We start from the raw sequence: 24878 nt of genomic DNA, 5'->3' as shown, positions 1-24878 counted from the left end.
GCCCACCTGGGGCTCGCTTGCCGTGTCGGAGCTCGGAGTAGAGCGCTTGTTTTGGGAGTCTCGTATCGGGCATGCGGACGATGTGGCCCGCCCAACGGAGCTGGTCGAGTGTGGTCAGTGCTTCGACGCTGGGGATGTTGGCCTGAGCAAGAGCACTGACGTTGGTGTGTCTGTCCTCCCAATGGATTTGCAGGATCTTGCGTACTAGTACCTTGACACCATGAAGAAGGATGTACAAGAGGACACCAGCTTGGTAGAGTTTTCAATGGGTGCCTGTTAAAGTTCACTTTAATTTTTTTTTGGGTGCGCGACCCCTTTAAGACACTACACAGCCCATTTAAAGTCCAGCGCACGTACGTTTTTTCCCAATAAAAGCTGGTTAGCCGGCTGTGAGAGCTCCAGAGCACTGCGCAGTCACTTAACGGGAACCCTGGAGCCTGTTGCATTAAATAAAACCACATTTCCCATTCTCCTATGCCATGAATAAAACGGCTTAGAAATTGCTGGATCAATAAAAGACTTACATTGATATAGCATCTTTCACTACCTCGGGACGTCCCAAAGCGCTTTACAGCCAATGAAGTACTTTTTGGAGTGTAGTCACTGTTGTAATGTGGGAAACACGGCAGCCAACTTGCGCACAGCAAGCTCCCACAATCAGCAATGTGATAATGACCAGATAGTCTGTTTTAGTGATGTTGGTTGAGTGATAAATATCGGCCAGGACACTGGGAATAACTCCCTGCTCTTCTTCAAAATAGTGCCATGGGATCTTTTACATCCACCTGAGAGAGCAGACAGGGCCTCGGTTTAGCATCCCATCTGAAAGGTGGCACCTTCGACAGTGCAGCATTCCCTCAGTACTGCCCCTCCGACAGTGCGGCGCTCCCTCAGTACTGCCCCTCTGACAGTGCTGCGCTCCCTCAGTACTGCCCCCCCCGACAGTGCAGCGCTCCCTCAGTACTGCCCCTCTGACAGTGCAGCGCTCCCTCAGTACTGCCCCTCTGACAGTGCAGCGCTCCCTCAGTACTGCCCCTCTGACAGTGCAGCGCTCCCTCAATACTGCCACTCCGACAGTGCCGCGCTCCCTCAGTACTGCCCCCCCGACAGTGCGTCGCTTCCTCAGTACTGCCCCTCCGACAGTGCCGCGCTCCCTCAGTACTGCCCCCCCGACAGTGCGTCGCTTCCTCAGTACTGCCCCTCCGACAGTGCCGCGCTCCCTCAGTACTGACCCCCCGACAGTGCGTCGCATCCTCAGTACTGCCACTCCGACAGTGCGGCGCTCCCTCAGTACTGCCCCTCCGACAGTGCAACGTTCCCTCAGTACTACCCCTCTGATATTGCAGCATTCCCTCAGTACTGCCCCTCTGACAGTGCAGCATTCCCTCAGTACTGCCCCTCCGACAGTGCAGCATTCCCTCAGTACTGCCCCTCCGACAGTGCAGCATTCCCTCAGTACTGCCCCTCCGACAGTGCAGCATTCCCTCAGCACTGCCCCTCCGACAGTGCTGCGCTCCCTCAGTACTGCCCCCCCCGACAGTGCGGCGCTCCCTCAGTACTGCCCCTCCGACAGTGCGGCGCTCCCTCAGTACTGCCCCTCCGACAGTGCAACGTTCCCTCAGTACTACCCCTCTGATATTGCAGCATTCCCTCAGTACTGCCCCTCCGACAGTGCAGCGCTCCCTCAGTACTGCCCCTCCGACAGTGCAGCGTTCCCTCAATACTGCCCCTCTGACATTGCAGCATTCCTTCAGTACTGCCCCTCCAACAGTGTGTCGCTTCCTCAGTACTGGCCGTGAGGAACGGACATTAGCTTTGATAAGCATGTGGAAAATATGAAAGTTCACACTGCTGTGAAGGGTGGTCCTGAACAAGTGGAATAAAAGCCTCATGTGCTCGACTGGAATAGCATTGCCCTGCGTCCGGCTGTGTATATGGGGATGCTGATACTGAATGCCAAAAATGGAAATCTATTCTACGGCAATTGAATCATCAACATGACAGCACAAAAGCGTGCACTTCTGATTCTCTCTCCTTCTCTGTACAGAGCTCGGGCCCCATTGAGAGCCGCACCTTCGCCAACAGCTCTTTTGTTCAGTTTTGTATTCTCTTCCGAAGAACCTTCATTTCCATATTGAGAGACACGGTAAGGCCAGCTAGAACGTTGCTCTGTTTTCGAATTACAAACTACTTTCAGTGATAGGGTGGGGAGGGGGGGTTACAGTTCACTCCATCTCCCGTTTGGCCAGGGAGGTCACGTGCTGCTAACTATTCCGTGAGCCCCCGCCCCGTAAGGAAATGTGTTCTTCAACTGAGGCCAGGATCAGTAAAGTTTAAAAAGTCGGGAGCTGTAGATACAATGGAGGCACCACCTGGTGGGGACATTGCCATCATCATCATAGGCAGCCCCTCGGAATCGAGTAAGACTTGCTTCCACTCTTAAAGTGAGTCCTTAGGTGGCTGAACAGCCCAATACGAGAACCACAGTCCGTGTCACAGGTGGGACAGATAGTTGTTGAGGGTAAGGGAGGGTGGGACAGATTTTCCGCACGCTCCTTCCGCTGCCTGCGCTTGATTTCTGTATGCTCTCGGCGATGAGACTCCAGGTGCTCAGCAGCCTCCCGGATTCTCTTCCTCCACTTAGAGCGGTCTTTGGCCAGGGACTCCCAGGTGTCAGCGCGGATGTTGCACTTTATCAAGGAGGCTTTGAGGGTGTCCCTTGTAACGTTTCCTCTGCCCACCTTTGGCTCGTTTGCCGTGAAGGAGTTCCGAGTCGAGCGTTTGCTTTGGGAGTCTCGTGTCTAGCATGCGGACGATGTGGCCTGACCCAGCGGAGCTGATCGAGTGTGGTCAGTGCTTCGATTCTGCGGACGTTGGCCTGGTCGAGGACACTTAATGATGTTGCGTCTGTCGTCCCAGGGGATTTGTAGGATCTTGCGGAGACAGCGTTGGTGGTATTTCTCCAGCGACTTGAGGTGTCTGCTGTACATGGTCCACGTCTCTGAGCCACCCCAGCGTTCACACTCCCGAGTGCTCACCCACCGAGCCCTTGCTCCCAGGGTCCGCATCCATTGGGTGATGGCGGGGGGCAGAATTGAGCTTTGTCGGTGTGTCTGTCACAGTCACGCCCCCAACCTTCATGGAAACCGAAGCAAAATGCCACGGGTGCTGGAAATCTGATTTAACAACAGAAACACTCAGCAGGTCGGGCAGCATCTGTGGAAAGAGAGAAACAGAGCTAACGGTCTAGGCCAATGACCTTCCATCAGAGCTGGAAGATGTTGGAGGTGGACAGCTTTTAGGCAGGTACAGTGCCAGGGGAAAGTGGGCGGGGAAAGAACAAAAGGGAGAAGTCTGTGATTGGCTGGCGGGCATTTTATCTCCTGCCCTCCAACCTATCACAGACCTTTCCCTATTGTTCTTTCCTTGCCCCCCCCCCCCCTTTTCTCTGGCTCCGTGCTTGTTTAAAAACTGCTCATCGCCAATAAAATGTATTTGCTTCATGGGTTCTTTGCTAAAGAATTCATAGCAACACATTGCTATTAAGAACTAGTTGGTTTAACATTGTTATTACCAGTTTAAGTGTATCTAAGGGTTAAGACATGGCAGGAGAGCTCGGTCGGGTGTTATGCTCCTCCTGTACCATGTGGGAACTCGGGGACACTTCCGGTGTCCCTGACGACTACGTGTGCGGGAAGTGTATCCGCCTCCAGCTCCTGACGGTCCGCGTTACGGAATTGGAGCTGAGGGTGGATTTACTCTGGAGCATCCACGATGCTGAGAATGACGTGAGTATCACGTGTAGTGAGTTGGTCTTACCGCAGGGAAAGGGTCCACAGCCAGATATGGAATGGAAGACCAGCAGGAAGAGTAGAGCAAGGAAGGTAGTGCAGGGGTCCCCTGCGGTCATCCCCCTGCAAAACAGATACACCGCTTTGGGTACTGTTGAGGGGAATGACTCATCAGGGGAGGGCAGCAGCAGCCAAGTTCATGGCACCGTGGCTGGCTCTGCTGCACAGGAGGGCAAGAAAAAGAGTGGGAGAGCGATAGTGATAGGGGATTCAATTGTGAGGGGAATAGATAGGCGTTTCTGCGGCCGCAACCGAGACTCCAGGATGGTATGTTGCCTCCCTGGTGCAAGGGTCAAGGATGTCTCGGAGCGGGTGCAGGACATTCTGAAATGGGAGGGAGAACAGCCAGTTGTCGTGGTGCACATTGGTACCAACGACATAGGCAAAAAAAGGGATGAGGTCCTACGAAACGAATTTAAGGAGCTAGGAGCTAAATTAAAAAGTAGGACCTCAAAAGTAGTAATCTCGGGATTGCTACCAGTGCCACGTGATAGTCAGAGTAGGAATCGCAGGATAGCGCAGATGAATACGTGGCTTGAGCAGTGGTGCAGCAGGGAGGGATTCAAATTCCTGGGGCATTGGGACCGGTTCTGGGGGAGGTGGGACCAGTACAAACCGGACGGTCTGCACCTGGGCAGGACTGGAACCAATGTCCTAGGGGGAGTGTTTGCTAGTGCTGTTGGGGAGGATTTAAACTAATATGGCAGGGGGATGGGAACCAATGCAGGGAGACAGAGGGAAACAAAAAGGAGCCAAAAGCAAAAGACAGAAAGGAGATGAGGAAAAGTGGAGGGCAGAGAAACCCAAGGCAAAGAACAAAAAGGGCCACTGTACAGCAAAATTCTAAAAGGACAAAGGGTGTTAATAAAACAAGACTGAAGGCTTTGTGTCTTAATGCAAGGAGTATCCGCAATAAGGTGGATGAATTAATTGTGCAAATAGATGTTAACAAATATGATGTGATTGGGATTACGGAGACGTGGCTCCAGGATGATCAGGGCTGGGAACGCAACATTCAGGGGTATTCAACATTCAGGAAGGATAGAATAAAAGGAAAAGGAGGTGGGGTAGCATTGCTGGTTAAAGAGGAGATTAATGCAATAGTTAGGAAAGACATTAGCTTGGATGATGTGGAATCTATATGGGTAGAGCTGCAGAACACCAAAGGGCAAAAAACGTTAGTAGGAGTTGTGTACAGACCTCCAAACAGTAATAGGGATGTTGGGGAGGGCATCAAACAGGAAATTAGGGGTGCATGCAATAAAGGTGCAGCAGTTATAATGGGTGACTTTAATATGCACATAGATTGGGCTAGCCAAACTGGAAGCAATACGGTGGAGGAGGATTTCCTGGAGTGCATAAGGGATGGTTTTCTAGACCAATATGTTGAGGAACCAACTAGGGGGGAGGCCATCTTAGACTGGGTGTTGTGTAATGAGAGAGGATTAATTAGCAATCTCATTGTGCGAGGCCCCTTGGGGAAGAGTGACCATAATATGGTGGAATTCTGCATTAGGATGGAGAATGAAACAGTAATTTCAGAGACCATGGTCCAGAACTTAAAGAAGGGTAACTTTGAAGGTATGAGGCGTGAATTGGCTAGGATAGATTGGCGAATGATACTTAGGGGGTTGACTGTGGATGGGCAATGGCAGACATTTAGAGACCGCATGGATGAAGTACAACAATTGTACATTCCTGTCTGGCGTAAAAATAAAAAGGGGAAGGTGGCTCAACCGTGGCTATCAAGGGAAATCAGGGATAGTATTAAAGCCAAGGAAGTGGCATACAAATTGGCCAGAAATAGCAGCGAACCTGGGGACTGGGAGAAATTTAGAACTCAGCAGAGGAGGACAAAGGGTTTGATTAGGACAGGGAAAATGGAGTACGAGAAGAAGCTTGCAGGGAACATTAAGGCGGATTGCAAAAGTTTCTATAGGTATGTAAAGAGAAAAAGGTTGGTGAAGACAAACGTAGGTCCCCTGCAGTCAGAATCAGGGGAAGTCATAACGGGGAGCAAAGAAATGGCGGATCAATTGAACAAGTACTTTGGTTCGGTATTCACTAAGGAGGATACAAACAACCTTCCGGATATAAAAGGGGTCAGAGGGTCTAGTAAGGAAGAGGAACTGAGGGAAATCTTTATTAGTCGGGAAATTGTGTTGGGGAAATTGATGGGATTGAAGGCCGATAAATCCCCAGGGCCTGATGGACTGCATCCTAGAGTACTTAAGGAGGTGGCCTTGGAAATAGCGGATGCATTGACAGTCATTTTCCAACATTCCATTGACTCTGGATCAGTTCCTATGGAGTGGAGGGTAGCCAATGTAACCCCACTTTTTAAAAAAGGAGGGAGAGAGAAAACAGGGAATTATAGACGGGTCAGCCTGACCTCAGTAGTGGGTAAAGTGATGGAATCAATTATTAAGGATGTCATAGCAGTGCATCTGGAAAATGGTGACATGATAGGTCCAAGTCAGCATGGATTTGTGAAAGGGAAATCATGCTTGACAAATCTTCTGGAATTTTTTGAGGATGTTTCCAGTAAAGTGGACAAGGGAGAACCAGTTGATGTGGTATATTTGGACTTTCAGAAGGCTTTCGACAAGGTCCCACACAAGAGATTAATGTGCAAAGTTAAAGCACATGGGATTGGGGGTAGTGTGCTGACGTGGATTGAGAACTGGTTGTCAGACAGGAAGCAAAGAGTAGGAGTAAACGGGTACTTTTCAGAATGGCAGGCAGTGACTAGTGGAGTGCCGCAAGGTTCTGTGCTGGGGCCCCAGCTGTTTACATTGTACATTAATGATTTAGACGAGGGGATTAAATGCAGTATCTCCAAATTTGCGGATGATACTAAGTTGGGTGGCAGTGTGAGCTGCGAGGAGGATGCTATTAGGCTGCAGAGTGACTTGGATAGGTTAGGTGAGTGGGCAAATGCATGGCAGATGAAGTATAATGTGGATAAATGTGAGGTTATCCACTTTGGTGGTAAAAACAGAGAGACAGACTATTATCTGAATGATGACAGATTAGGAAAAGGGAAGGTGCAACGAGACCTGGGTGTCATGGTACATCAGTCATTGAAGGTTGGCATGCAGGTACAGCAGGCGGTTAAGAAAGCAAATGGCATGTTGGCCTTCATAGCGAGGGGATTTGAATACAGGGGCAGGGAGGTGTTGCTACAGTTGTACAGGGCCTTGGTGAGGCCACACCTGGAGTATTGTGTACAGTTTTGGTCTCCTAACTTGAGGAAGGACATTCTTGCTATTGAGGGAGTGCAGCGAAGGTTCACCAGACTGATTCCCGGGATGGCGGGACTGACCTATCAAGAAAGATTGGATCAATTGGGATTGTATTCACTGGAGTTCAGAAGAATGAGAGGGGACCTCATAGAAACGTTTAAAATTCTGATGGGTTTAGACAGGTTAGATGCAGAAAGAATGTTCCCAATGTTGGGGAAGTCCAGAACCAGGGGTCACAGTCTGAGGATAAGGGGTAAGCCATTTAGGACCGAGATGAGGAGAAACTTCTTCACCCAGAGAGTGGTGAACCTGTGGAATTCTCTACCACAGAAAGTAGTTGAGGCCAATTCACTAAATATATTCAAAAGGGAGTTAGATGAAGTCCTTACTACTCGGGGGATCAAGGGTTATGGCGAGAAAGCAGGAAGGGGGTACTGAAGTTTCATGTTCAGCCATGAACTCATTGAATGGCAGTGCAGGCTAGAAGGGCTGAATGGCCTGCTCCTGCACCTATTTTCTATGTTTCTATGTTTCTATTAACAAAGGTTTAACAATCACACGACACATCACCAGTTCATCCACTAGGCTCACAACTGCATACCTCATCGTGGATGACCTAGACCCACCTGACTGGGGTTTTATTGAGTTTTGTGAACATCACGTGACTGGCTGAGCCACTCACAATGCAACAGCTCCACAACTATTTTGTGTAAAACAATAAATCAAGTGCCCCCTACTAGAGGGGCACAAAAAACGACAAATTAATCAAATTAACTTTTACCTTAGTGGTTGAAATTTGGTTGCCGGGGATGATGACGCACTCCAGTCCCTCCGGTGCCCACCTCTCGCGGAAGGCCGTGAGCGTACCGGTGGACACCGCGTGCTCCATCTCCAGGGACACCCTGGCTCGGATGTGACCGCGGAAGAGAGGCAGGCAGTCGGGCTGAACGACCCCCTCGACCGCCCGCTGCCTGGATCGGTCGATGGCCGCCTTGGCCAGGCCCAGGAGCAGTCCTACGAGGAGGCCCTCCGACCTGCCCGCTCCCCTCCCGCACAGGGTGCCCAAAGAAGTGCAACCAGGATTTGAGGAGCAGCCGCTTCAAATATTGGAAGATGGCCTGCAACCTCGCACATTCCTCATAACACGTGGAACACGGACTCCTCCAGACTGAAGAAATTACAGGCGGCCTGGGAGTCCGTGAACCAACTTAAAAACCGATTGCACGGGACTGCTCCGTGCACCACCCTCCAGGCCAAGTCCCTAATAAATAAAGAGAAGGGCTCCTGCGTAGAGCGCACTCCACTGGGGACCCCCACTTCCTCCGGACGGGAAGATGGTGCACCATGCAACAGCTCCACACACCCGGTGCATACATTACAGCCAGCATCTCCCAGTTCTGATGAAAGGTCCTGACCTGAAACGTTACCTTGGTTGCTCTTCCACAGATGCTGTCTGACCCGCTGAGTGTTTCCAGCATTTCCTCTTATTACTCCAATTGCTTCACCGTCTGGGCTCCCACGGGAAGAATGACCGCCCGAGTAAGATACTAGAGAGCAGTTCCGGGATCAAATCCTGGCAAGAGTGGAGAAAATTAGAAAATGCAATATATTATTTCGGGTGTTGAGCAGGGTGTGGGCCAAACATAAAAACATAAGAAATAGGAGCAGGAGTAGGCTAGAGGGCCCTACACATGCCTGCTCCGCCATTCAATAAGATCATGGTTGACCATCAATCCTAACTCCACTTTCCTGCCTCATCTCCCTATCCCTTGATTCACCTAGACTCCAAAAATCTGTATCTCAGCCTTGAATATATTCAGAGACTCAGCATCCACAGCCCTCTGGGGCAGAGAATTCCAAAGATTCACGGCCCTCTGAGTGAAGGAGTTCCTCCTCATCTCAGTCTTAAATGGCCGACCCCTTTTCCTGAGACTGTGCCCCCTGGTTCTAGACTCTCCAGCCAGGGGGAAACAACCTCTCAGCATCTACCCTGTCAATCCCCCTCAGAATCTTGTATGTTTCAATCATCGTGCACGTGACTGAGGCATTGTACGTTTCAGTTGGATGTCTCACGGTGGACCTCATGATCTTGTCTTCTGCAGGTTCTGACCCACCTACGGTTCATGTCCCACATCTGCATTGGAGTCCTGATCGGTCTACTCTACCTGAACATCGGGGACGAGGCAGAGAAAGTCTTTAACAACACAGGATGCCTCTTCTTCTCCATGCTCTTCCTCATGTTTGCCGCTCTGATGCCAACAGTATTGACCTGTAAGGAAAGATCTTACTCTCTTGTGCTGTTTGAGCATAACCTGCGAGATAGATGTGTCTTTTGACTTTGTCTTGCGATTCTCCTGTGTGGAGCTGATTAAATAATAGGGAAGAAAGTCGTGCATTTCTGTAGCGCCTTTCACAACCGCAGGACGTCCCAAAGCACTTTACAGCCAATTGAATACTTTTTGTAGTATAGTCACTGCTGCACTGCAGGAGACGCAGCAGCCAATTTATGCACAGCAAGCTCCCACAAACAGCAATGTGACAGCAACAGTAATGACCAGATTATCTGTTTATTTTAGTGAAGTTGATTGAGGGAGAAATATTGGCCGGGGACACCGGGGATAACTCCCCTGCTCTTCTTCGAAATAGTGCCGTGGGATCTTTTGCATCCACCTGAGAGAGCAGAGGGGGCCTCGATTTAATGTCTCACCAGAAAGATGGCACCTCCGACAGTGCGGCGCTCCCTCAGCACTGCACTGGGAGTGTCAGCCTCGATTTTGTGCCCAAGTTCTGAGAGTGGGACTGGAACCCACAGTTTTGTTGCGAAATGTGCGTTTGCTGAGAATGTAAATTAGCAGGTGATTAATGACAGCGAAAAACATTCTTGCGTTATTTCATTTTTAACAGTTAAGCCAAGTTGACCAGCTCCATTCCTTGGTATCCACAGACCCCTCACTACTCGTCCATTCAGACTATTCCCTATCAGTGTTTTCATTAAAGCATATAGGGGCCGAAATTCGCTTTATAACGCCGCACGTTAGCACTGGCACTAGGCGGCTAACGGGTAGCAACGGCGCACCTTCATAAGAACATAAGAAATAGGAGCAGGAGTGGGTCATACGGCCCCTCGAGCCTGCTCCGCCATTCAATATGATCTTGGCTGATCTGATCATGGACTCGGGTCCACTTCCCATATCCCCTTATTCCCTTATCGGTTAAGAAACTGTCTATCTCTGTCTTAAATTTATTCAATGTCCCAGCTTCCACAGCTCTCTGAGGCAGCAAATTCCACAGATTTACAACCCTCGGAGAGAAGAAATTTCTCCTCGTCTCAGTTTTAAATGGGCGGCCCCTTATTCCATGATTATGCCCTCTAGTTCTAGTCTCCCTCATCAGTGGAAACATCCTCTTTGTATCCCCCTTGTCAAGCCCCCTCATAATCTTATACGTCGACGCCTCGTCTTAAATTGAGTCGGCTCTTTGGCAGAGGCGCCAAGAGGCAATACTGTGCCGGCTAACGCCACTCGCATGGTGACGTCATCCAGCGTGCAACGCCTCTGTCGCAACATTTGTTTTGTACGGATGCCGTAACAGGAGGCAGCCGTACAGCCAGGAAAAAGTGGTGGTAATAGAGCGGATCTCGAGCTGAGCTCCCACGCTCTCAGCTTTGGCCGTAAAAACTGAGTTTGGGACTTTGAGGCTGTGCCTAACGCCCGGCAGTAAAGTCAGCACTCGGGCGGTAACACCGCCTCAAATACGGCCATAACGAATTTCGACCCCATAGTACTGTAAACAGAGACCGGTCTTTATTAGTTATTTAAAACCTTGGCAGAGGGAAATCTCGGTCGCTCACCTTCTCTCTTGTTTCAGTTCCACTCGAGATGTCCGTTTTTCTGCGGGAGCACCTCAACTACTGGTACAGCCTCAAGGCCTACTACTTGGCAAAAACTATGGCCGATGTTCCTTTTCAAGTATGTATTGCTTAAATATCTACTACCTTTTGCCATTGAATAAGTATTAAATTGAAACTGTGTGACCATAGTGAAGTACACCGGGACAGAAGGAGGCCATTCAGCCCCTCGAGCCTGCTCCGCCATTCAGTGAGATTGGGACTGATCTGCATCTTAACTCCATCCACCCCCATTGGCTCCATATCCTTGGCTAACAAAAATCTATCGATCTCCGATTTAAAAGTATTAATTGAACGGGCATCTATCGCTTTTTGTGGCACAGAGTTCCACACTCTTAACTTCCTTTGTGTGAAGAAGCGTTTCCTGATTCACTAAATATATTCAAAAAGGAGTTAGATGTAGTCCTTACTACTAGGGGGATCAAGGGGTATGGCGAGAAAGCAGGAATGGGGTACTGAAGTTGCATGTTCAGCCATGAACTCATTGAATGGCGGTGCAGGCTCGAAGGGCCGAATGGCCTACTCCTGCACCTATTTTCTATGTTTCTATGTTTCTAACATCTCTCCTGAACCGGCTGGTTCTGATTTTGAGGTTATGCACAGGAATACTGGCATTATTTCCAGTGTAGCATGGAGATTTAATATACATTTCTTTTTAAGATTAAGTCGGGTTTTGATGGAGTGAATGGGGAAACATTATTTCCTCTGGTTTAGGGGATTCAGTAACAAAGGATCAACTGTGAAATCATCACTGAGAGAGTAAGGAGAGAGTTTAGAAGAAATTTATCTAGACAGAGGTTTATTAGGAGCATGGATTGCTTGAGACAGAGGCCGTTACTTCCTTTAACAGAAAATTGGATAGATATTTGAAGCAGAGGCGATAGGGGAGCACGCGGGAGTTTTACATTGCTCTAACAAAGATTTGGCACAGATACGATGGGCTGAATGGCCTCCCTCTGTGCAACAGACTTTTTGGGGCTGAAATTGCCCCTCTGAGAAAGGCCCGTTAGGGGGCGCTAAAGTGCTTTGGCCCGGCGAGGCAGCCACAGTGCCCCCCGCTGTCCCCGCCCCAGAATTACCCCCCAGGCTTGGCGCGCGAAAAGGGCTTCGCGTCGCACCCCGCGATTAGAGTTCCAGCGCAGGCGTTGACGCCATCGGAGTGCGTGGCGACTCCTTATCGCCCCGAGGGGGAGATTGCCCCTCCCGCTGGACGATACCACTGACAGCTCTTCGCGGGGGAAGGTGGCAGTATGGCGACCGCCATCTTTTCTGATGCGCTCAGAGCGGCATGGAGAGTCACGGCCCGTCACCGCCCCACACATTTCTTTGCGTTAAGACCCCAATTCCGCGCGATTTAGTGGCCCGTCTCGCCGGGTGCTAAGTTTTCTTTTGATTCAAATGATGTGCCCAAAGCTGGGCGCGGGGCAGTTCCGTCGCCGCTTGTGTTTCTAACTGAAGCCACAATCCCACGCCTGCCTCGGCATCTGCCTCAAGGTAGACCCAATAAGTCATCCCTGGGCTCTTCGCTTGACAGATAGGGCAGCCCTGTCCTGGGACTAGCACTGTGTACTGAAAGGTCTACTAACATAAGAACATAAGAAATAGGAGCAGGAGTCAGCCATTTGGCCCCTCGAGCCTGCTCCACCATTCAATAAGATCATGGCTGATCTGATCATGGACTCAGCTCCACTTCCCCGCCCACTCCCCATAACCCTTTATTCACGTATCGCTCAAAAATCTGTCTATTTCCACCTTAAATATATTCAATGACCCAGCCTCCACAGCTCTCTGGGACAGAAATTGCACAGATTTACAACCCTCTGAGAGAAGAAATTCCTCCTCATCTCAGTTTTAAATGGGCAGCCCCTGATTCTGAGACTATGCCCCCTAGTTTTAGTTTCCCCTATGAGTAGAAATATCCCCTCTGCATCCACTTTGTCGAGCTCCCTCATTATCTTATATGTTTCGATAAGATCACCTCTCATTCTTCTGAACTCCGATGTGTATAGGCTCAGCCTACTCAACCTACCCTACTCCTGCACCTATTTTCTATGTTTCTATGTTAAGTCAACCCGCTCATCTCCGGAATCAACCTAGTGAGCCTTCTCTGAACAGTCTCCAAATACGGAGACTAAAACTGTACGCAGTACTCCAGGTGTGGCCTCACCAATACCCTGTACAGTTGTAGCAGGACTTCTCTGCTTTTATACTCCATCCCCCTTGCAAAAAAGGCCAACATTCCATTTGCCTTCCTGATCACTTGCTGTACCTGCATACATACGTTTTGTGTTTCATGCAAAAGGATCCCCAGGTCCCTCTGCACTGCAGCACTTTGCAATCTTTCTCCATTTAAATTATAATTTGCTTTTCTACTGTTTAACGTACCGACGTTGTATCTGTTTGCCACAGCAATAAAGTTGAATGATTTTCGAAGTTGAAAGCAGGAAGTGATGCGTGAGAGCTTCCTGGGCAGAACTCTGACGGAAAGGTTGGCCAGTCCCACGGTAAAACCCATGTGCTTCCTCCTGCAGGTGATCTGCCCAATCGTGTACTGCAGCATTGTGTACTGGATGACAGCACAGCCCCCTGAAGCTTTGCGGTTCCTCTTGTTTGCCTCCCTTGCCACGGCGACGGCATTAGTGGCCCAGTCACTCGGACTCCTGATTGGCGCTGCCTCCACATCTTTACAGGTAACTGCTCCGCCTCGGGACAGAAATCACACCAAGTCCCCCAGAGATCGTCAGTCGCGTGACAATACGGCATAGGAGGAGGCCATTCCGCCCATCGTGCCTGTGCCGGCTCTTTGAAAGAGCGATCCGATTAAGTCCACTTTCCCCCCCCCCATCCCCCCGCCCTGCTCTTTCCCCAAAGTCCTGCAAATTTCCCCCCTTCAAGTATTTATCCAATTCCCTTCTGAAAGTTATAATTGGATCTGCTTCCACCGCCCTTTCAGGCAGCGCGTTCCAGATCACAACAACTCGCCGCGTAAACATTATTCCCCTCAGCTCATCACTGTTTCTTTTACCAATCACCTTAACTCTGTCTCCCCTGGTTACCGACCCTTCTGCCAGTGGAACAGGTGTCTCCTTCTTTACCCTATTACCCTTTAGTGTCAACTGTGGCTCAGTGGGTATCACTCTTGCTCTGCGTCAGAAGGTTGTGGGTTCAAGTCTCGCACCGGAAACCTGAGCACAAAAAAAATCTAGGCTGATGCTCCAGTGCCGCACTGTCGGAGGGGCAGTACTGAGGGAGCGCCGCACTGTCGGAGGGGCAGTACTGAGGGAGCGCCGCACTGTCGGAGGGGCAGTACTGAGGGAGCGCCGCACTGTCGGAGGGGCAGTACTGAGGGAGCGCCGCACTGTCGGAGGGGCAGTACTGAGGGAGCGCCGCACTGTCGGAGGGGCAGTACTGAGGGAGCGCCGCACTGTCGGAGGGGCAGTACTGAGGGAGCGCCGCACTGTCGGAGGGGCAGTACTGAGGGAGTGCCGCACTGTCGGAGGGGCAGTACTGAGGGAGCGCCGCACTGTCGGAGGGGCAATACTGAGGGAGCGCCGCACTGTCGGAGGTGCCGTCTTTCGGATGAGATGTTAAACTGAGGCCCCGTCTGCCCTCTCAGGTGGATGTAAAATATCCCACGGCACTCTTTCAAAGAAGAGCAGGGGAGTTATCTCTGGTGTCCTGGCCAATTTTTAATGCTTAGACAACATAACAAAAACAGATTATGGTCATTGCTGTTTGTGGGAGCTTGCTGTGCGCAAGTTGGCTGCTCTAATTCCTACATTACAACAGTGACTACACTCCAAAAGTACTTCGTTGGCTGTAAAGCGCTTTGAGACGTCCTGAGGTCATGAAAGGCGCTATATAAATGCAGGTCTTTTTTAATAAATTATCGAGGAATTTATTGGGGGGATAAAATTGCATATTGTGCAGGTAACATCCTGCACACAAACTTGAAATTCCCCTGGGGAAGGCCTTTGCTTGGTGACTCCCCTTACAGGACAGCTGAGATCACACACGGAATCAGGGCATAAACCCAACATAAAAACATAAGACATAAGAGCAGGAGTCGGCCATTCAGCCCCTCGAGCCTGCTCCGCCATTCAATAAGATCATGGCTGATCTGATCATGGACTCAGCTCCACTTCCCTGCCCGCTCCCCATAACCTTTGACTCCCTTATCGTTCAAAAATCTGCCTATCTCCACCTTAAATATAGTCAATGACCCAGCTTCCACAGCTCTCTGGGGCAGATAATTCCAAAGATTCACGACCTGCTGAGAGAAGAAATTCCTCCTCATCTCCGTCTTAAATGGGCGACCCCTTATTCTGAAACTATGCCCCCCTAGTTCTAAATTCCCCCACGAGGGGAAACATCCTGTCTGCATCTACTCTGTTGAGCCCCCTCAGAATCTTACATGTATCAATAAGATCACCTCTCATTCTTCGAAACTCCAACCTGCTCAACCTTTCCTTATAACACAACCCCTTCATCCCAGGAATCAACGTGAGTGAACCTTTTCTGAACTGCCTCCAATGCACCGTCCCACCCAACTGAACGCAATGTTCTGAATCTGAACTTAAAACCTTAGAAGCATGTCTCAATATGTATTACATGTAAATTATATCTCAATTAGTTGTCAATTTACCATTGTAGCGTGTATTGTGTGCTTTTAATTGTAATATTTTGTTCCACCTGCAGGTGGCCACGTTTGTGGGTCCAGTCACTGCCATTCCAGTGCTCCTATTCTCTGGATTCTTTGTTAGCTTTGACACGATCCCCACCTACCTGCAATGGAGTTCCTACGTCTCTTACGTCAGGTACATGTTTTCTCTCTTTTATCACTCATCAAGGAAGACTTGCTTCCACTCTAAAAGTGAGTTCTCAAGTGACTGAACATTCCAATACGGGAATTACAGTCTCTGTCACAGGTGGGACAGACAGTGGTTGGAGGAAAGGGTGGGTGGGGAGTCTGGTTTGCCGCACGCTCCTTCCGCTGCATGCGTTGTTTTCTGCATGCTCTCAGCGACGAGACTCGAGGTGCTCAGCGCCCTCCCGGATGCTCTTCCTCCACTTAGGGCGGTCTTGGGCCAGGGACTCCCAGGTGTCGGTGGGGATGTTGCACTTTATCAAGAAGGCTTTGAGGGTGTCCCTGTAACTTTTCCTCTGCCCACCTGAGGCTCGCTTGCCGTGTAGGAGTTCTGAGTAGAGCGCTTGCTTTGGGAGTCTTGTGTCGGGCATGCAGACAATGTGGCCCTGCCCAGCGGAGCTGGTCGAGTGTGGTCAGTGCTTCGATGTGCTGGGGATGTTGGCCTGATCGAGAACACTGACGTTGGTGCGTCTGTCCTCCCAGGGGATTTGCAGGATCTTGCGGAGACATCGTTGGTGGTATTTCTCCAGCGATTGGAGGTGTCTACTGTATATGGTTCACGTCTCTGAGCCATACAGGAGGGCAGATATCACTACAGCCCTGTAAACCATAAGCTTGAGGCCAGATTTGAGGTCCTGGTCTTCAAACACTCTCTTCCTCAGGCGACCAAAGGTATTAATATCTCCTCTCTTCTTCCCTTTCTTGTCCCTCCTACGTTCCAAATCTTACCTGCTCACCTTCCAACCTGCAGACTTGCGATCACGTAATTGAGACACATCTCCTACTCATCTCGGTTAAACAACACCTCGATTTCTAAATTGTCATCCTTGTTTACAACTCTCACTATGGCCTCGCCCCTCACTATCTCTGTAAGCTCACAACACCACAGGAGGAGTCTGCACTCCTCTAATTCTGCCCACTTGAACATCCCAGATTATAACTGCTCAACCATCGGTGGCCGTGCCTTCAGCTGTTTGGGCCCTAAGCTCTGGAACTTCCTCCCTAAACCTCTCCGCCTCTCCACCTCTCTTTTCTCCTTTAAGACGCTCCTTAAAACCTACCTCTTTAACTAACCTTAATTTAATCTGCCTTAATTCTTTTGTGGCTCGGTGTCAAATTTATCTGATTGTCTGTAACACTGCTGTGAAACGCCTTGGGATGTTTTACTACGTTAAAGGCGCTATATAAATAAAAGTAATTATTATTATTATTATTACTCTAACTTGGTCTTCCCTGGGACTTCAAAACTGCACTTTCCCCAATCTCTTTCTCCTACAAGCTTCAAGCTTTTCAACCCCAGGATTGGGGTCATCGAACTACTATTTCCCGATTCATCTCATCGACTCTCTTGCTCTTTTCAACCTATTGTCAGCCGTCAGTGGGTAGCACCCTTGCCTCTGAGTCAGAAGGTTGTGGGTTCAAATTTTTTAAATTCTCAACCTTGTTTCCAAATCCCTCCATGGCCTCGCCCCTTCCATATCTCTGTCACCTCCTCCAGCCCCACAAGTCTTCGAGATCTCTGCCCTCCTCCAGTTCTGGCCTCTTGAGCAGTCCTGATTTTAATCGCTCCACCATTGGTGGCCATCGGTGGCCGTGCCTTCAGCTGCCTGAGTCCTGAGTTCTGGAAATTCCTCCCTAAACCTCTCCGTCTCTCTACCTCTCCTCCTTTAAGATGCTTCTTAAAACCTTCCTCTTTGACCAAGTTTTGGGTCAGCTTCTTCAAAGCTCGTCAAATTTTGATTGATAACGCACTAGTGTAGCGCTTTGGGGCGCTTTGCTACGTTAAAGGCGCTAAAAGAATGCAAGTTGTTGCTTTGTTGTTGTGATTGGGAAAGAGAATCCTGCCCGATTTCCCTGTCCCCCCCCCTCCAAAATCCAAGAATGCTGAGGTCAACTGTATTGGTCCCAGCTGAGTTACCTAGAATTACATTGAGTGTACAGCACAGAAACAGGCCAATCGGTCAGCAGTGTTATGGTCTCCCACATTCCACACAACGTAAACTAGCGGGGATCCAAAACTCGCCTGCCCCGTGTCCTAACTCGCACCCAGTCCCGCTCACCCATACATTGGCTCTCAGTTAAGCAACACCTCGATTTCAAAATTCTCATCCTTATTTTCAAATCCCTCCATGGTCTCGCCCCTCCCTATCTCTGTAATCTCCTCCAGCCCCACAACCCCCCCGAGATGTCTGCGCTCCTCTAATTCTGCCCTGCTGAGCATCACTGATTGTAATCGCTCGACCATCGGTGGCCGTGCCTTCTGTTGCCTGGGCCCCAAGCTCTGGAACTCCCTGCCTAAACCTCTCCGTCTCTCTACCTCTCTTTCCTCCTTCAAAACGCTCCTTAAAACCTACCTCTTTGACCAAACACCTGCGCTAATTTGTGCTTATGCGGCTCGGTGTAGAATTTTTATCGCATGATACTCCTGTGAAGTTCCTTGGAGTTGTTATGCTCCACCCGAGCCTCCACCCACCCCTCTATCTAACCCTATCAGCATATCCGCATGTGCTTATCTAGCTTTCCCTGAGTTGCCATTGACGCAATGAGATTGCATAAGCTTAGACACTGTGGAGCCAATTTCCAGCAAGGCCCCCGCCCGCTCGAGTGCCGCCCAAAGTGCCGCCGATGGCCGCCGAGGTACCGGACGGTACTTTGGGCGGGATATTCATCGCCGAAGTCCCTCGAAGGTCAGCAAATGGACGACGTACGCCGCCAATCTGGGCGGCAGCGGGCGGGAGCTCTCATTCTCGGCGGCAGAGGCGCTCGCTGCCCAAGTGCCGCCGAGGATGGAGTCGGGCCCACGGAGGGTCGAGGACCTGAAAATAAAAATCAACAGTAAAAAAAATAAAAAAACTACCGGAAGACCTTCAGGGGACCCCACGCAGGTAAGTCGCGGTGGAAAAAAAGTATTAAAATGTTCGCTTACCTTTTTTGTCAGGTTCATCAGACTGACCGTCGGGGGGACAGACCGGCCTCCAGCCAGCGGCCCGCCCCCCCCCCCGTTCTCCCGCCGACTCCCGCCCGCAGGAATCTGGGAGCTGGGCGGGCGGGAGCTCAGTTGCGCCACTCGGCCGTCCGCTGACGTCCGCGGGCGGTTCCCGGCGGCTCGCCCCTCCCGCCCGCTCCAGGCCGCCCCGAAAGTGGCACTGGGCGGGTCTTCAGGAGGAATGTCGGCGGCAGCAGGCGGTGAGGTGATGAACATCGGCCCCTGTGAAAGTGCCAACTTGTGCCGTTGAGCCTAGCTTACCCGAGGGTGGGGTGAGGAGCTGTCCCAGGATAATGTAGGAGTTGAGGCATTCTATTGGGGTCATTTTGGGGAGTTCTGCGGTATAAAGTGAACAAAATGCAAGTTCAGCTCATTTTAGAAGAGTAACAGTACCCATTTGCTCATTCCTTCTCTCGGTGAAACAGGTATGGCTTCGAGGGTGTCATCTTGTCAATATATGGACTGGACAGGAAAAATCTGACGTGCAACACCGAATTTTGTCCTTTTAAGGAACCAAAGAAAGTTTTGCAAGTGTTGGATGTGCAGGACGCAAAGCTTTATATGGATTTCATCGTCCTTGGTATTTTTTTCATTATTTTGCGTCTCATGGCCTACCTCGTCCTGCGATACAAAGTCAAGTCCGAGAGATAGAGAGATAACCGCATTGCAGGTGAATATTCTGCAGCGTTCGGTCGCATTGTCGGTGAACAGGATCCAGTTTTCGCAAAGGATGTGGGGCCTGTATTGGGCCCGAGCAGTAGGCCTCAAAGCCTGAACTGTAATCTTTAAAAAAAAAAACTTCAAACGATGGCTTGTGATGGGCCTTTTGGTTTTATGATTTTAATTTTTACCACTCCACTTATTTTATTGAATTTTTAAAATTAATTCTCGCCCATCTTGACAGTTTGTCAGAGAAAACAACCTTCGGGAACTGTGTAATCAAATAAACTCTGCTTTGGCCTTCTGCATAGTGACAATGCCAGAATGTCCCATCTACTCCGTACGTGTGTTTGAAGAAGCCCTGTTTGTGAATTGTTAGTTATATGCTTCTCTAAAGCTGCTGGATTTTTCTTTTTTTTTAACAAAAAACAAATAATGAAATTTTGATTTTCGAACAGGATTGTTACTAAGCACAGTTTTTGTAGGACAATTTGTGTTTTACTCTCTCACCCGGGGCATGTTCGCGTATAGCACGTCTTGTCAAATTATAATAATTGTAAGTTTAAAAAAAGAAGATGCAATGGCATAAACAAACTAGGCTTTAAATGTTATAATAACAGGCATTGTGGAAAGTCTATATTAGTTTTTGAAATTTCAAAAAGTATATTTCAAAAAAGTACAGTCTTGAATGTGTTAAACCTTTAGAACAATTGTAGCGTGAACAATTTTTACAGAATTTTGTATTAGTATTATTTTTTTTATTTTGGTATTTGAAAATCTTTGTCTTTAGTTATTCAATAGGTCTGAAGAACACAAACATTTCTCTTCCCCCACACCACAGTTTGTCTGATCTTAACTTCCAGCCATATTTGTTCTGGAACATTCTGGTCGAGTGACAGACCACCTCCCCCCCAACCCGCCTACTTGGCGTTGCCGTATCGCAATGCGCACTGACGTCTTTATTCACCGCGGTGCTTACATCTTAAAATGCCGCCATTACTTTCAAAATTTCAATCTTTGGTTAAAAATCTGCTATTTTGGGTTTTTGCCATTCCACTTCCCTGCCCGCTCCCCATAACCCTTGACTCCCTTATCGTTCAAAAATCTTTCTATCTCCACCTTAAATATATTCAATGACAGCTCTCTGGGGTAGAGAATTGCAAAGATTCACGAGAAGAAATTCCTCCTCATCTCCGTCTTAAATGGGCGGCCCCTTATTCTGAAACTATGGGGTTGGCCTTGCGGACTCTCGGCCACATTGTGACGCATCGGTGAGCTGCACTCCTCAGTGTCGCAGATTTGCGCCCCTCATGAGCACTCTATGAAGACTCACGAGATTCCTTTGCCAACAGTGATCTGTGAACTCGTGAGTGGAATCACGTCGGCTTTCGAACCGGACGCATCCGGATTTCCCGTTCGATGATGCGGAAATTTCTAAAATGCATCCTGCAAAACCGAACGTCTGTCTTTAAAGTGCGAGAAATCTTTCTTTCTGCACGCCTCTCTCTTTTATCGTTCAAAAATCTGTCTATCTCCACCTTAAATATATTCAATGACCCAGCCTCCACAGCTCTTTGAGGCAGAGAATTCCACAGATTTACGACCCTCTGAGAGAAGAAATTCCTCCTCATTTCCGTTTTAAATGGGCGGCCCCTTATTCTGACACTATGGGGTTGGACTTGATGAATGATGAAAACCCTAGTCACAGACAACAAAATCCATGTGAGTCAGTGTCAGTGCCATGAATAGAATATAAAGCATGTCCAGGTCTTCGTAGTGTATTTTATGTTTATCCCATAGAATGATAATTTATCAAGTATGGAATTGAGTGTATAGGCAAAGCAGAAGATGGTGTCTGTCACCCTTCTGTAGGTCCAGTGTGACACGATTAATAATCGGTATCTCGTTGTGACAAAATGGGTTCAGAACAGTTACACTTTTTTTTAAAGTTCCTGTAATTATCATGTGACATCTCCATGAAGCATGCAAACTCATGGCAATGTCCTCACCTTGTAATATACGAAATAACTTAGTCAGCAATATCGTTGTGAAGCTTTGTGTGTCACGGCACTGCAGTATTTTTCAGTCAAAGCGTTAACGATCCTTTGACCTCATCGGTGTAACAGACTGTGGTGTGGGAGACTGTTTGCTTGTACAGTTTTACCATTTGAATTTCAATACACTTGAGTTTAAATTCTTAGAAGAGCGGTGTCCCTATTACAGGCTCGTACAGCTCGTATTGTATCTCCCACAGTCGCCATCTTGGTCACGCACTTTTGTCTTCTCCGCAAATATTTTTATTGCCAGAGTCATTGCTCCAAATTTGTTCCTCCTTCATTTTGTATCTTTAGTCACGCACTTGAGCCCAACTCCTTGATTGTGAAATCTCCCGACTCCGCCCAGCAGGGTCCTAAATGTGAATTTAGGCCCGGGCGTTTAGTGCGTATAAGATGTCCTCTCTCCCCAAGTAGAACATGAGGCAGTTTAACATACGGTGACATTTTGGCAATGGTCCTTTCAATCTCCCCCTTCCCACATTACAACAGTGACTGCACTCCAAAAATACTTCATTGGCTGTAAAGCGCTTTGTGACATCCGGTGGTCGTGAAAGGTGCTATATAAATCCAAGTCTTTCTTTCTTTTCTCCCCCCAAATAACCATTTAACTACCCAGCATTCACTGTTGTGTATTTAAGCCAGAAAAGTGTCATGGGAATTATGGAGCAAAACGAATGCCATTTGAACCATCAGCCCCCTTGTTTCCACAGACCATGTACAACCTACTCTCTCATGGACTCTGCACAACCTAAGTTATCTCTCAAGGAAAGATTCTGTAAATATTCTTCCTACCAGACCCTTCCTCATCAAGAACGGTAAATCAAGCAAACCTCCCATATCGATGTTGTACAACTTTGACCAGTTGACTTCCTTGGCATGAACTCTCCAATGGTCCCCAATATCTAACGGAACCATCATATTCCAAACACCATTCAAACATCTCGATTTGTACTAGCAACTCTCAGATCCAAGCCCTTTGGCTCCCCCCATGTCCTTCGGCCACCATTCCATACGTGTGACCCGTCTTGTATGTTTCAGGCGGTCGGGACTTTTATTTATTTAGAATCATAGAAGTTTACAGCATGGAAGGAGGCCATTTCGGCCCGTCGTGTCCGTGCCGGCCAACAAGAGGTTATCCAGCCTAATCCCACTTTCCAACTCTGGGTCCGTAGCCCTGCAGGTTACGGCACTTCATGTGCACATCCAAGTACTTTTCAAATGTGGTGAGGGTTTCTGCCTCTACCACCCTTTCAGGCAGTGAGTTCCAGACCCCCACCACCCTCTGCATGAAGAAATTTCCCCTCAAATCCCCTCTAAACCTTCTACCAATTACTTTAAATCTATGCCCCCTGGTTGTTGACCCCTCGGCTAAGGGAAATAGGCCCTTTCTATCCACTCTATCTCGGCCCCTCATAATTTTATACACCTCAATGAGGTCTCCCCTCATCCTCTGTTCCATGGAAAACAAATCCAGCGTATCCAATTTGTCTCCATAGCTAAGATTTTCCACTTCCAGCAACATCCTCGTAAATCTCCTCTGCACCCTCTCCAGTGCAATCACGTCCTTCCTGTAATGCGGTGACCAGAACTGCACGCAGTACTCCAGCTGTGGCCTAACTAGTGTTTTATACAATTCAAGCATAACCTCCCCTGCTCTTATATTCTATGCCTCAGCTAATAAAGGCAAGCATTCCATATGGCTTCTTAACCACCTTATCTATCTGGCTTGCGACCTTAAGGGATCTACGGACAAGGACTCCCAGGTCTCTTTGTTCCTCTACATTGCTCGGTGTCCTACTATCTCTGCAAGAGCACTTCAGCTAGTCCCACTCCTCTGCCCTTTCTCCGTAGCCCTGCTATTTTTTTTCCTTCAAGTACTTATCCAACTCCCTTTTGACAGTAGGGCATTCCAGATCCTAACCACTCGCTGCGTAAAAACATTTTTCCTCATGTCGCCTCTGGTTTTTTTGCCATTCACCTTCAATCTGTGTCCTCTGGTTCTCGACCCTTCCACCACTGGGAACAGTTTCTCTCTATCTACTCTGTCCAGATTTTGAACACCTCCATCAAATAAGAACATAAGAAATAGGAACAGGAGTCGGCCATCTGGCCCCTCGAGCCTGCTCCGCCATTCAATAAGATCATGGCCGATCTGATCTTGGCCTCAGCTCCATTTCCCTGCCCGCTCCCCATAACCCTTTACTCCCTTACCGCTCAAAAATCAGTCTATCTCCGCCTTAAATATATTCAATGACCCAGTCTCCACAGCTCTCTGGGGCAGAGAATTCCACAGATTTACAACCCTCTGAGAAGAAATTTCTCAGTTTTAAATGAGCGGCCCCTTATTCTAAGACTATGTCTCCTAGTTTTAGTTTCCCTTATGAATGGAAATATCCTCTCTGCATCCACCTTGTCGAGCCCCCTGATTATTTTATAAGTTTCAACCTTCTCTGCTCCAAGGAGAACAACCCTAGCTTCTCCAGTCTATCATCGCAACTGAAGTCCCTCATCCCTGGAACCATTCTTTATAAATCTTTGCTGCACCCTCTCTAAGACCTTCACACCCTTCCTAAAATGCGGTGCCCAGAATTGGACACAATACTACAGTTGAGGCCGAACCAGTGTTTTATACAGGTTCATCGTATCTTTTTTATATATTTGCTGAATGTAAGTTTAGAGAAATTTGAACGCGACACGAGACGCTAAGTGTTCTTCAGGAACCAAGAGGATTTACAAATATAATCCGTGCGAGCCTGTCAAGAAGGAAACTGCCTCTTTGTATTTGCAGGATCAATGCAATTGTGAGATTTAACTGCCATATATGTGTATATAGAGCTAAACAGTCTGCAAGGATGTCAAAGAATTCAGCACGTTCATGAGACCCATTTGTATCATACAATTATTTGAAAGCTCGTGCTTTCTGGTGCCGGACTATCCGAGCAACTTTTGAATTAACTCTTTGCAATCATTAAAGATGGAGCCTCATCATCAGGGCAACCTAGTTCTAAGACTCTCTTGTCGAAAAGAAACTGAAGCACACAATTGCAGGAGATCAGAAATTGGAACACAAAGCAATCGGCCTTTAATTCGAAGTTGCTTAATCTGCGTTATCGGTTAATTCACATTGAAATGGAGCAAGAATAACAACAACAACAAAAATTCCTGCGCCGTTTCATTACGGGTGCTTAATTCAAACTCTTTATCGAGCGGAAAAGCAACTTGGAATTAACAGGAGTAGATTGTACATGCAGAGCAGGATTGGTTAACAATCCTGGTGGGACCCATCGGAGCAACACGTGGAGGGT

At 48.6% G+C, this 24878-nt stretch overlaps 1 protein-coding gene across 1 annotated transcript in view; it reads left to right on the top strand.

The window, feature by feature from the left end:
• The window catches only part of LOC139275923 (ATP-binding cassette sub-family G member 4-like), a 163514-nt gene extending 144007 nt beyond the window's left edge, over window positions 1–19507 (top strand). The window contains exons 10-15 of the mRNA XM_070893141.1: window positions 2048–2146; window positions 9199–9367; window positions 10964–11064; window positions 13535–13693; window positions 15702–15820; window positions 19282–19507. Of these exons, the coding sequence (XP_070749242.1) occupies window positions 2048–2146; window positions 9199–9367; window positions 10964–11064; window positions 13535–13693; window positions 15702–15820; window positions 19282–19507 (873 nt within the window). The remainder of the gene's footprint in view (window positions 1–2047; window positions 2147–9198; window positions 9368–10963; window positions 11065–13534; window positions 13694–15701; window positions 15821–19281) is intronic.
• Window positions 19508–24878: the final 5371 nt, after the last annotated feature.

This window comes from Pristiophorus japonicus, chromosome 11, assembly GCF_044704955.1.
Source record: "Pristiophorus japonicus isolate sPriJap1 chromosome 11, sPriJap1.hap1, whole genome shotgun sequence".
NCBI classification, from domain to species: Eukaryota; Metazoa; Chordata; class Chondrichthyes; family Pristiophoridae; genus Pristiophorus; species Pristiophorus japonicus.
This window is presented reverse-complemented; position numbering and strand designations above follow the sequence as displayed.